The sequence below is a fragment of the Ceratotherium simum genome, chromosome 14 (assembly GCF_057802395.1).
Source record: "Ceratotherium simum simum isolate JZ-2026a chromosome 14, ASM5780239v1, whole genome shotgun sequence".
In the NCBI taxonomy this organism is placed as follows: domain Eukaryota; kingdom Metazoa; phylum Chordata; class Mammalia; order Perissodactyla; family Rhinocerotidae; genus Ceratotherium; species Ceratotherium simum.
This window is the reverse complement of record NC_141913.1, coordinates 53,093,481-53,107,827: the sequence shown is the minus strand read 5'-3', so window position 1 is coordinate 53,107,827 and position 14,347 is coordinate 53,093,481. Positions and strand designations below refer to the sequence as shown.

General features: G+C 32.3%; 1 protein-coding gene across 1 annotated transcript in view; it reads left to right on the top strand.

The window, feature by feature from the left end:
* The first annotated feature begins 1,245 nt into the window (after positions 1 to 1,245).
* CDH19 (cadherin 19) overlaps positions 1,246 to 14,347 on the top strand; it is a 74,633-nt gene continuing 61,531 nt past the window's right edge. Inside the window, exons 1-2 of the mRNA XM_004422625.3 lie at positions 1,246 to 1,452; positions 4,771 to 5,065. Of these exons, the coding sequence (XP_004422682.2) occupies positions 1,258 to 1,452; positions 4,771 to 5,065 (490 nt within the window). The 5' untranslated portion in view covers positions 1,246 to 1,257. The remainder of the gene's footprint in view (positions 1,453 to 4,770; positions 5,066 to 14,347) is intronic.

The following is a 14,347-nucleotide window of genomic DNA, read 5'->3' as shown; positions in this document are numbered from 1 at the left end:
CCGCAGAATTCCCATTTATGACAATGTGTTCTTTCTTAATTAGATGGTTTTTTAACAACTCTTCCTAACAAGAGCCAAAGACCTAAAAAAATCTCTCAGGGGACATTAATAAATACGTGAAGAAAATTCAAAACAAGATCATATATAAAACTTCTAACTGAAATAGAGACTGGCTTTTCTGTTGATTATGGCATTAAACTCCATTGTAAATCTGACAAAATTATTTTTCTTTGTGAGTTCCAAACCAACACATCCAGTTTGGTTATATGGAGGTGCTATATAGATGCAGAAAATGTAAAGCTATTCATTTCATAGAAGGGTGAGAATTACCAAACATTTCAAAGAGAGTTGGTTTGATCAGTGTCACGTAAACAGAAAGTTTTAAATGGAAAAGTCAGTAGTTTGAGGTTTTTTTTCTTTTAATATTTAAATAGTAGAAGATACTTTCATTTCCACCTTATATATTATAAACATTCAGCCATTTTTGCCCAGACACTATAATTTTTCATTTATTTTCTAAAAAGGGCATTATTTCTTTGTTAAGATGAAAAACACTTCACATATTTTGTAATATAAAATGGTAAATATCTTGCACAGGCTTTTTATCCACAGAATGTTTTATAACATCAATATAACTAGTTATTAAATCCTCCACATTTTAAGCTAAATTGTCATTTTGTCTATTTAATTAACTGTGTAGAATACCATAATTTGGGCAATTGGATCCAAAAATTTATTTTATTGAAAAAGAGGAGAAATATTATATTTTCCCCCTGGTTTGACTGTAGCTTTAATAGGATAGTTTTATTTTACTGAGATAGAAAGGAATAAGTATGCAGGTTAAATTAAAAAAAAAAAAATCTATGTCAATGTCAGCTATCAGTCAAGGAGATTACCACAGCAACTTATCACCCTTCAGGCAGATTTGTGACTACAGCTTGAAATGGACAGTGCCTGAGCAGAAATTTATAATTATTCCATTCAAACTATTGCTGAGCTACAAAAGATAACTAAGTAGCTTAATTGTAAGATAAATTAAATGTATACTTTTTGTTCCCTTTTTACAGATGCAAACATAGTATCCTTTAGCAATTATGTGAGAAAACGTTATTTTTAAAATGTCATATTTTGTTTTGTTTCCTGTTCTTTAGGAATATGAAAGATACTTGAGTTAAAAAGATTATAAAGCAACATAAGATTTTTGTTTGCAACACACTGTTTCCTCTGAAGAGTACAAGTTGGAATCCGAAGAGCAGGATGAATGGCTGCTTATTGCTACCTTCTTTGTTGGGACTTTCTCTCCTATGGCCTTGCCTTACAGCAACAGAAAACTCTAAAACAGAGAAAGTTAAGCACCCAGCAGGACCTCATTTGAGAGTGAAGCGTGGCTGGATGTGGAACCAGTTTTTTGTACCAGAGGAAATGAATAAGACTAGTTATCACATTGGCCAGGTACTGATTTTCTCTCAGTGTTGGAGGAAATAACACTGCATAAATCTAAATAAATGAGTTGAGGAAGTTCTGGTATTTGATACATTCTACGTTTTATCAGTGGAACCATTAGAAACTTCAAACACCAACATAATTAATTGTTTCAGATTTGCAAGCACCTAAAATAGCCACAAAAACATAAGGAAGAGGGAAAGCTCTGATTTTCAAATTTCACTTTAGTATTCCATATCTATGAAAACACAGTCTTGATTTATCAACATCTGGAAATTTGATGGTGTTATTTTTGGTAATGGATCACAGCAAACACACTGAGAATAATAACGCTTACCAACAGTATTTAGCCTGATTTTCTATTATACTAAGTAGGTGTTGATTTACCCCTCATTAATTTTTAATGAAACCAAATCCTTTTCAGTTAAGTAGCTTCAAGAACCTACACACTTCATTTGATGAGTAAAGTTGAAGTACAAAGAATAATTATTTTCACTTTCTTGTAAGAATATATTTTAAAAAAATGTCCTTAATGAGACAGAATATTTCCTATTTATATTTTTTGTTTGTATTGTTATTTGATTTTCTTTAAACAGAAGTAATTACAATATCATGTCCTTTTATGTACAGCTCTTTTTCTAGATGAATGAACTGAAGTAAGTTTAACTGCTAATTAACTGGCACTAAAATTTAATTGGGCCCAAAGTGTGAAGTATTCAAAATTCATTAACTCTCTTTTTCTAGCCTTTTCAGGAGAGCTGCAGTGTTGGTGTGATGTCTGGATTCCTTAGGAGTTCATTTATCCCACCAGCCAAATGGATATGAGTACATTCAACCGAAGGCTTAGATTAGGATATTAGGCAAACATTTCAAACATTGCGCGTGTGCGCGCGCATGCGCGTTTCTGCTACAAGGAATATTTCTCATCTCTTTTTATTTTCTAAGATGACTGCACGTAAATCACAGGCAGGATGCCTTAAATGAAGCCCACAGTTAAGTGTCTTCTAGTTAACCGAGTCTTTCTAGCCACATTTACAATGGGCTTCCTAAAGCACCATATGCTCTCCTATCAGTGAGTGGGATGACAGGCTAACATGGGCTGGTGACTTTTAGTGCATAAGAATCTGCAGGGACGTGCATCAGTGCAATCAGAACAGAGACTACCTCCCTGGCTAAATGTCACATCTTCTAGTTTTTATTTTTCTCCTCTCTACACAAATCTCCTGTTTCCTCCTTTCCCATGGTGATTGATTTCCTCTATTTTTTTAATTTTGTAAAAATATTTATCAAAATATTCTAACAGATGTTTTCCCTCCAAACTACCTCATTAGGCTTAAATAACATAGATAACTGGTTTAGAAGGAAGCAATACTGAATGTTTACGTGCTTATAATCAAAAAGCTGGTAAAAATTAAATATAGCTGATGTGTCCAAGAGGAATTTCTTTTTGATCCATTTGTTAAATGGGATTAAGCTCCGAAAGCACAATTAAGTAAGAATTTAAAATCATATTGATTTGCCAAGTTGATAGTAACTGCCTAATTGCAAAATATTTTTTGAATAGAAGTATAGAAAATTTCATAAGAATGAAATCAATAAAAATGAAATATGTTTAACTCATGAATTTTGTGACATTAAGAGGCAAACTTTCAAATAATTTTTTTGTTTGTTTAAGTCTGGGTCCCTAAAAATATCAAGCTCACTGATCTATGAAAATTATACTATGAATGCACTTGAAATAACTTATTCATTACTAAATTTCACTTATCTTCATTCTGATGAAGATAAATTCATTCTGAATCAAAATTTCAAGCTACATTAAAATGATATTTGAAAAACATGGGGCATGCATTGCTTTAATTTGATATATTTAGTAGAGAGTATATTTGTTTTCCTTGATTTCTTACCATTAGGACATGGAGACTTCATTATCTCATTGGTAATCTCATTTATCTCATTGGTAATGAAGGACTATCAAATTAAAAGTGTTATAACTAGAAGTCAATCTGGATATTATTCCCAATTTGTTTCTTTCATTATATAGCAGTGATACACAATGCATTATTAAGTTATTAAAATTAGCTGTTTTATATCTCTTCAGATATTCTCCTTAATCACATAGAAAAATTCATTAATTACTTCAGAATAATGCATTGTAACTTGAGTTAGCAGAAAAGTTAGGAATTTGTTTAAGATTATATTTCTTGGTTAACTTTGTAAATTTCAGAGAAGCTCTTACTTTGAAGAATGACATATTCATAAATGATGAATCAAAAAAACCATGGATTTACAACAATTAAGGGATTATGGCATGTTTCCTCTCTTTATATAAAAATAATTTAAATATGAAAAGACATACAACCAATGTTACCTATATTATAATAACCCTTGTTTTTATATATAAATTACAACTTCCAAATAATTCATCAATGCTATGAATAGTAAACAAATTTCCTTTATTTTTAACAATAAAAATAATGAGGGCACAAAACAAAGAGGTATATTTGAGAATTAAGTACAATATATTGAAAAGAAAGAGTTTAGATGTAATCTGATGTGCAGTCAGATTTGTTTGCAGGGGAGGATCTGGAATCAGACAGACCCGTCGTCTAAATCATAAAACTACACAAAAACCATGTGACTCCACATAAGTTTTTAAAATTTTTAGTTTCACTTTTCTTCTCTATAGAAGAGATTGATTATATCAATAATATGTATCTCATAATGTAGTTAGGAGGATTAATTGAGAAAACTAATATAAAGCAATTGGTAGGTTTTATGGCATATAATAAATACCCAATGGATGGTTGAGGTGATTATTATCTTCTCAACATGCTCCCTAATTTTCTTACTAATATTTCCTTGTATTCCGTGTATTTTTCTATACGTTTTTAGTCTAGAGACAGAATATCACTGTTTAAATTTATCTGAATTATTATCTTCCTTATCTCTAGGTCCCAACTTAATATAAATATTTGAGAGTAGGTTTTAGTGGCTAAGAAGGTAATCATAGAGCAAACTTGAACAAACTTTGTTGTGCATAATTTATGAGAAGAGTTTTGTTTTTCAATTATTATAGTTTCTAATTAGAATCATCTATTTAGAGTAATAAAAATTGTATCATTCCTTACATTGAAAATTCAAAGACTCTTTTCTCTGCTGGTGATAGATTTTACTCTTAAAATTAATGTTTTACTTTGTATAATATCACATGAGAATTATATGGAATTATTAACTTGGGGAATAATTAGTAAAACAAAATCATTAAAATTGATTTGTCCATTTTAGCATGTCTGGAAACTGAATTATCCCTCTTTGCACTTGCAGCTAAGATCTGATTTAGACAATGGAAACAATTCTTTCCAGTACAAGCTTTTGGGAGCTGAAGCTGGAACTATTTTTGTCATTGATGAAAGAACAGGTGACATATATGCCATACAGAAGCTTGACAGAGAGGAACGATCCCTCTACACTCTAAGAGCCCAGGTAATAGACACCACCACTGGAAGGGCCGTGGAGCCTGAGTCTGAGTTTGTCATCAGAGTTTCGGATATCAATGACAATGAACCAAAATTCCTAGATGAACCTTATGAGGCCATTGTACCAGAGATGTCTCCAGAAGGTATTGCATATTAATTTACATCAAAGATATATTAACAATGAAAACAGATTTAAAATTTCAAGCATGTGTTTTGGAAGGGAATTATTTAAAGTTCTATACTTATACTTTCTTCTACAAACGTGTTAGGTAAAATATTTGAAAAACTAGACTATTCATTAAAATTTTGTAAACTGGTGCTATATATTAATAAATTATTTGTCTTGTGAAAATATAATCTCAGTCTTCAAAGCAATAGAAAAAAGGTTAAACATGTTTATTTGAATGATTTATAAAATTGTTTAGCTTGTTCACTTACTAGTTTCCTCAATATAAGAATTTATTTTCCAAAACAAAATATGCTTTTGTATCTTAAAAGAGCACATAAGGTCATCCTGAAAGATATGCATGTAAAAATAGGAAAAGCCAATTTATAAGGCAAAAAAGTACCATATGCATCAAAACCATGGAACATGAAGACTAAAAACAAAACAGTCATTGAAAACCTCTGTGCGGCTGTATTCATTTTCAAGTTCTTTTCCAAACCTACTGTTATTTTTATGAATATTTTAAATATAGTACATGTAGAAGAGAGTTCTTTCCATAAGATATAAGAATTAGCTACCTTGGAAATCAGAAATGTCTGTCCAGTTGGGAGAAAATTATAGTATGGCTATGCAAAATTTGTTTACCTTTCATTCAGTCAGAAAATTTTGATACATAATAAAATTTAACTAATAAAATTTCCTTAAGTGATAAACTTAAATGCATCAATAATGGTCACTTTAAATTAAGCTAATGTGCTTTAAAACTGCTTTACCTAAACATTCGATTCATTAGCCAGCTAGTGTAAAAATGTATATTCCATTGTATATTTTCCTGATTCTTCATTTTTTAATATTCCAGGTAGCAATGTAAAGATGTCTTTCTACACGTGTTCAGAACATACGTCTTTAACTACAGCATAAAGAAATTTAGCTGTAATATGTGTCGAGACCAATTATCATTAGATGTAAATGACACATTGTTATTGTTCTATTTGGTAGCCAGGCAATGACACGGTTCTTCCCTCTCCATCCTCCTCCTCTTCGTAGTCCTCCTCCCCTCTCTCTTTCTCCTCTTTCTGCTCCTCCTCCCCTTCTTCTCCTTCTCCTTCTTCTTCTTTTTCTTCAACAAGCATATATTATGGACTTAACATGTTCTAGGAACTTTTCTTAGAAACTGAGGATTCAATTATAAAGGAGATATATGACAGCAACTAGAAGGATGTGCAACTATGACATACAACTATCAACTGTGGCTTTGGGGGAAAAAAATAAATAAATAAAATCTTTAAAAAAAAAAAAAAAAAAAAAAAAAAAAAAAAAAAAAAAAAGGAGATATATGAAGTGATTGCTAGTATGAAACTTATATTTTAGTTATAACATACAAACAGTAAATAACTATTTTAAATAAACAAGGTAATATTTGATACTGCATGTTATGGAAGTGTTAAGTATGGGTGAAGTATGACGATGAGTAATTGACTGGAGGAAGTGGGGATATTTTAGGAGGTGTTGTTTGAAGGGAATGGTACAAAGAGGCCAGTCATGCCACTTTCTAAAAAGAGATTCCCATGGCGAGATGATGAGGATTGCAGATATCAATATGGGAGTTATTGGCATATCGCAAACATGTAGAGCATGGCAATGGATGGGATACACTTGGCAGAGAATTTAGGTAGAGAGGAGAAAAGCATACAGAGTGACCAGATTGTTTAGCAAAGGGAGTTGGCTGGCAAATTAGAATGAATGGAATTGGCCAGTGATGTAGGAAGACATGAGAAGAGATCTTGCAAAAGAAGAGATCCTCCAACTGTGTGGAATGCTGCTGTGACGTTGAATAAAATCAAGACAGAATAGTGGTTTTTGATTTGGAAAGTTGATGGCTCCTAGTGATTTTGGTAATCGCAATTTGGTTGAATTTGTGCAACCGCAGTATGTTATAGATTATGCTACTGCATGAATGGAAGGAGAAGAGGAGGTGACAGAGAATTTAACTAACTTGAAAAGATGTTATGCCACAGGGAGAAAATAGAGACGCGAGACACTGGGTAGAGGGAGATGAAGATAAAGGGTATATTTTTTTGTTTATCATTGTTTAATCATTTATTAAGATGAGAAATTTAATAGTACAATTACATATTATATGGAATGATACAAGAGAAGAGTATTTTTTAAACAAAATAAAAGGGATATAACTACCAGAAAACTATTCTTGAAAGGGAGAGAGCCATTGAATCTAGGGCACTAGTAGAGGGCATGGATTCAGGCAGGTTAACACAATGGTTGGTAATAGACCAGTTAATGAGTGATTGTTTCTATTTTATCAGTGAAGTATGAGACAAAGGCAGGAATTGAGAGCAAAGGGGTGGAATTCTAGATAGAAAAGAAGAGGTACAAAATAGCCATTTTGCATAGTTGGAGAGTAAACCCACAAAGGGATTACATACGTACAACACAGTGTCTGTATCATGGCATCAATTGTAACTTCACTGTGGTTGATTCAATAGAGATCACGAAAAATTAGTTTGGTCTATACAATATTTGGCTACCACAGATCTCTTTGTGCTTCGCAATTAGAGTTTCATTACATATTAACCTATTCAATCTGTGTAACTCAATACACCCTGTGGGAGTGCCAGTCAGGGTTCAGGCTTTGTATGGAATCATACTAAAATCAATGAGCACTTCTTGTACCTTTCCATGGGATGAAGGGGCCAACAGAATGGTGGTCAACTGCTATCAGAAATGTTATCTAATATGGAAGTAGTGGAATATTCCTATTGCTCTCTCAAACATTTTGTCTATTGTTTCCCTCTGAAGCATTCCTACAATTATTGATTTTCCTTTGAAGAAACTAATTAACAATATTATGTGTGATTTCTGTTTCCCTCAATTTCAATAGTTAATTAATGAATAATGTGGATTCTTTTACTTGAATATATCCTTAATTCTTCACTTTTTTCCTTATCCATTGCCATTTAACAGGTTCTTGAGTGTTGATATTGCTTCCAAATTCCCTACCCACCTATTTTATCTTTTACAAAGCAACCAGTGCAAACATTTTATTCTCTGTTGTCTTTCTTAAGTATATTTGTGTTGTATTGGAGTCAACTTCCAATTATTATATTTGAATATGTACTTTGAACTTAGAATTTGGTGGACTTCTGAAGGGAATCTACATGAGGATGTCATCAGAAGAGAAAATTACAAACGATTGTTGCTTATTAAACACATTTATTTACAAATAGTGATGGACTTTTACTGATTATATTTGTTTGAAATGTAATTACTTTCAAACTAGAGCTATCAAGTAGAATTGAGATAAAATATTATGTTTTCTCATTTAGTCTGGATTTGTAAAGTTATTATCTTTCTTTCACACAAAAATATAAGATCTAACATGTCAGGAGCTACACAACACCTGAGGTTTGGGATGAAGAGTAAAAGAATGAGTGCATAGATGAAGGAAAATTCTACGTGTAAGTGATTAGACTGGTTTGGGAGGTGAATAGAGGGTATTAGTGGATGTAAAATCCAGGGAGACTTCAAGGGTGTGGGTCAAGGCACATAGTGATCCAAAGTGCTACAGGTGGTCTCTAAATAGTGATTCTTCAATTCTGAAATTTCCCAGTGTAGAATTCCTAGAAACATACCTAAATTCCTAGAAACATACAACCTACCAAGACTGAATCCTGGAGAAATAGAAAATCTACACAGATTAACTACTAGTAAGATTGAATCAGTAATCAAAAACCTCCCAAAATACAAAAGTCCAGGACCAGATGGCTTCACTGGTGAATTCTATCAAACATTTAAGGAAGAATTAATACCAATCTTTCTCAAATTTTTCCAAAAATTTGAAGAAGATGGAACATTCTCAAACTCATTTTACGAGTCCAGCATTACCTTGATACTAAAAGCAGATAAGGGCACCACAAGAAAACTACCAGCCAATATCCTTGATGAATATAGATGCAAAAATTTTCAATAAAATTCTTGCAAATCCAATTCAACAACACATTAAAAAGATCATATACTATGATCAAGAGAACATTATCTCTGGGAGGCAAGCATGGTTCAACATAAGCAAATCAAACATGATACATTACTTTAATAGAATAGAGGATGAAGATCATATGATCCTCTCAATGGATGCAGAAAAGCATTTGACAAAATTCAGCATTCTTTCACAAGGAAAGCTCTCAACAAATCGAGCATAGAGGTAGTATACATGAACATAATCAAGGCCATATGTGACAAACTCATAGCCACATAATACTCAATGGTGAAATGCTGAAAGCTTTTCCTGTAAGACCAGGAAAAGGACAAGGATGCCCACTCTCACTATATTTATTCAACATAGTACTGGAAGCCCTAGCCAGAGCAATACTCTAGAGCCAAGAATACTTAATGGGGAAAGGATGTCTTTTTAAAAAATTGTGTTGGGAAAACCAAATATTCACACTCAAAAGAATGAAACTGGACCCCCTGTCTTATGCTACTCATAAAATGAATTTGAATTAAAGACTTAACATAAGGCTTGAAATCATAAAACTCCTAGAAGAAACATCTCCTTGATATTAGTCTTAGCAATAATTTTGGGGGCATGACACCAAAAACAGAAGCAAGAAAAGCAAAAATAAAAAATCTGGACTCCACCAAACTAAAAAGCCTCTGCTCAGCGAAATAAACAATAAACAAAATGAAGAGGCAACATATGGAATGGGAGAAACTATTTCCAAACCTTCTATCAGATAAGGGGTTGATATCCAAAATATAGAAGGATTTCATACAAGTCAATAGCAAAAAAAAAAGAAAACCACAAAAATAATCTGATTAAAAAATGGGCAGAAGGCCTGAATAGACAATTTTCCAAAGAAGACATACACAAATGGCCAAGAGGTACATGAAAAGATCTTCAATAGCACTAATAATCAGGGAAATGCAAAGCAAAATCACAATGAGATACCACCTTACACTTGTTAGCATCACTATTATCAAAAAGACAAGAAATGCCAAGTGTTGGTGAGGCTCTGGAGAAAAGAGAGCGCTTGTGCACTGTTGTTGGGAATGTAAAATGGTGCAGCTACTATGGAAAACAATACGAGGTTCCTAAAAAAATTAAAACTAGAGCTACCAGCAATCTCACTTCTGGGTATATATCAAAGGAAATGAAATCACTATCTCAGAGAGATATCTGCTCTCCCATGTGCATTGCAGCGTTTTTTACAATAGCCAAGATTTGGAAACAACCTAAGGGTCTATCAACAGGTGAATGGATAAAGAAAATGTGGTATATTTATGTACAATGGAATATCATTCAGCCATAAAAAGCATGAAATCCTGCCATTGGTGACAACATGGATGGACCTTAAGGACATTATGCTAAGTGAAATAAATAAGACAGAAAAAGACAAATACTGTATGATTTCACTTATATGTGGGATTTGAAAAAAGTTGAACTCCTAGAAACAGAGAGTAGAGTGGTGATTGCCTGGGGCTGGGGGGTGGGAAGTTGGGAGATGTTGGTCAAAGGGTACAAACTTTCAGGTATCAGATGATTGAGTTCTGGGGATCTAACATATGGTATGATATTCTTAACAGTACTATATGATACACTTAAAAGTCCCTAAGAGAATAGATCTTAACTATTCTCACCACAAAAAAATAAAATTGTAATTATGTGAGATGATGGAGGTGTTAACTAACCTTATTGTGACAATAATTTCTCAATATATACATGTATCAATCATCACATTGTACACCTTAAACTTACATAATGTTATATTTCAACTATATCTCAATAAAGTTAGAAAAAAAGGAAAATTCAGTTTATTAATAATATTTATCATCAATATGGCACATGTGTCATAATGTAAAGCCAATATAAAAGAGATTAAATTCAATTTATGTAAAATACATACAGATTTAGGTAATTTCAGTTTTTTATTTCATACATGGTAATAAGCATCAACATGTAGCAGAGATTTCTCAGAAAAATAAATATCCTTTTCTAAGAAACACATCAAATTTGAAAATTAGATTCTGTGAAACTTATTTATGCCTTTGGACACATGAGTTGAAAGGAGTGAGATTGGGATGGCTTGCTCTTTGTATTCTCTCTGAATGTATTATTGTTTGCTTTCTTAAACGCAGTCCAATCTGTTTGACTTAAAGTCTTTCAGATTGTGAAAAGTAGAGGTGTTAAAAATACAACATAAGAATAATAAGAATGACTTAATTTTCAGGTGATTGTGAAGAGAAAAGCAAAAGTATTTGAAGAATGTTTTGCACTTTTAAGGTGACAAGTGGGAAAATATCATGTTTCTTGAGTTTCACTTGGTGTTTCTAGATTGTAAAGTAATTGCATCTCAAATATAAACACAGTAAAGATGGGCTAATCAGTCCTTGCAAATAAATAATAATTGTCATACCAACAAAATAATTTCTCAGTGTGAAGGAGCGAGCAGATGCACTGATTAAACAATTATTTCCATCATGAATTTGATTTCTGAAGATTATAATTTTACTTGATCATCTAATATCTTGCATCTGTTTTTATTGTCACCAGAATCACAGATTCAGAGTATAGGTCAAAATAATATTATTTAATTTGTGCCGCTTTAAATTTCATCATTAAACAACCCAACATCCTCTCAATAAATTTGTTTCAAATTAATCAGAGTACTTGTACTAAAACTGCATGTAAAAATGGCTTTCCTAATAGACAATTCATATCTTCGTTCTAAAAAAAGCCAATTAATCTTTTTACCACTGAACTTAAAAAAATTACATGCTAAAATAAATGAGTCATTTTGAAATCTACAGTTCAGATCTTGGCTTTCAAACTGTATGTTAAATGATGGCATGCTGTTTATTTAGTATTTTATAATAAAAACTGTACACACAAAATGTCCTGCCATAGGTTGCTGGCTACTCTATGGCTCACACAATCTCTAAATTAGTCTGCATATCAAAATTTATCTCCCTTTTATGTTTGGATTCCTCCCATAATCACTAGAAGACAAAGCATTCTGTGTGAAATATGAGAAAACATCATCTAATACATCTAACTAATTTGTTACTAATATTAAACAACATTTGTGTGAGAATCATTCAGTCCTCTGTAAGACTTCTGGTTAATACTAAAATCCATATAAATCAACATTGACAGAGTTATACTATTCTTACGTTAGGTTTTACTTTTGATGGGAGAATAGATCTAATGTGTTGAAAAATCATATTATTGATGCCGCCAATAATGCTTTCAATCTTCAAAAATTTTATGCCATTTTACAAGTTTTAGCTCTTATTAACATTGCCACTGAAAAAGTGTAATTTATATGTAATTTCTCATACATAATAAATATTTTATCTCATATTAATGTACATTTATCTCCTTATAATTTTCTGTCATAAGTGAAAAAATATATCAGCAAATGTAGATTCGAGAGACTACTAAACTATGATTTTTCTCTCAAACACTTGATTCATGTTTACTTCCTGTGCCACCTACATAACAATGAGTTTTTGCAATACAGTGTGTCTAATAAAATGTGCCAAGTCAAATATCATCTTAAATTTATTTTCATAAGGTCCTTTTGCAAAAGAGAGCTTTAAAGATTCAGAAGCTAGCTAGAAAGAGAAAACCAATTTTAAATTTGCATTTATGAAAAAGTCTCTCAAGGTTATTATAGGCAAACAATACCACCTATCCATGTAATAACAGAACCCAGAATTATTATATTAAATATTATATATGTATGTTTATTGTTAGAACAAGTAAACTGAGAAATTACTCATTAAAATATGATTCTGAATAATTTTTTGTAGTTAAACTTTTGTTCACTTAACAAGATAGATACAAATTGATTTAAGAGGATCTTTAGATTGTAAGTGTCCAATCATGTTGGCTCTTTGTGTTTCCAAACAATATGACCATCTCTGATCGAGCTATAGTGACTCAACTCAGAGATCTGTGATCCTTCAGCCTTTGATCCACTGGCCTTTGATCCTTCAGCCACCAAGAGGAGGCTTTTCACACACTGTGGTTTACATTCCTTGCTAATTCACTTTCAAGGATCTTGCCAATTTAAAATTTTAAGAATTTCCGTCAACTGCCCATTTCTAATTACAAGATGGAGGCATAAAGTGGAATAATAGAAGTTAAGGATGAAGCAACTCAATCTACACATATCTGTTCTGAGTTATTGTCATTTCCCTTTACATAACCCTTGGGGTCATTTTGCATTGTTACAGGTGTTCTAAAGTAGGGTCATCAGACCTCCAGTTTTACCCAGGACAATCCTGCTTCAGCCCTATTTTTCTCTTGTTCTGGAAGCATTTGACCCTGATTTTCTATGTTGTAAAGATTTATTACTAGGCACATTACAGTAAGCCACAGTGAATTTGTTAGACATCTCCTTTGTAGTCACAGCTTCTTTCATGGGGTGTGAGAAACAGTGTGTGAGACTTATCGGCAGTGAAGAAAGTTTTCCTTTTAAGACATGGTTAAATCTGAAAGAGGGCTAGTGATAACCCAGGGCACTCTATGATAAAACAAAGTTAAGCTAAGAAATTGATTAAATAATGCAAATACTTATGAAGAAGACCCTTCTGGTGATATATTTGATGATAAAATAATCTGTATAAAATATTTTTCATTAATGTACGTGTATATCATTTATCTTTTAGAAATAAATTTATTTCTAGTATAATTTAAAGGGAATTTAATTTTTTTTTTTTTTTTGGTGAGGAAGATTAGCCCTGAGCTAACCTCCGTTGCCAATTCTTCTCTTTTCCTGAGGAATATTGGCCCTGAGCTAACATCTGTTCCCATCTTCCTCTATTTTATATGAGGGATGCCTGCAACAGCATGGCTTGATGAGCAGTGCATATGTCTGCACCCAGGATCCAAACCTGCAAACCCCAGACCACTGAAGCAGAGTGCACGAACTTAATCACTAAGCCACTGGGCTGGTCCCAAAGAGAATTTAATTTTTGATCCATTAATGTAGTAAAAGCAACTTTGTCAGTTTTAGTGAGAGATGATAAAATGTTGATCAAATGAATGAAGAGAGGCTATATAGGTTAGATCATGTGTATGACAGACTAAAAGCAACCAATCTAGGCTGGGAAAGAGGAACAAATGAATATATCTAATCAGCAGAAACAGAGATTTGGACAATGAGATAACTATCAGATTCACCAAGAATAAATATATATGTCTTCTGATTAAGAAATTTTGGGGTTTTTTTTCTTT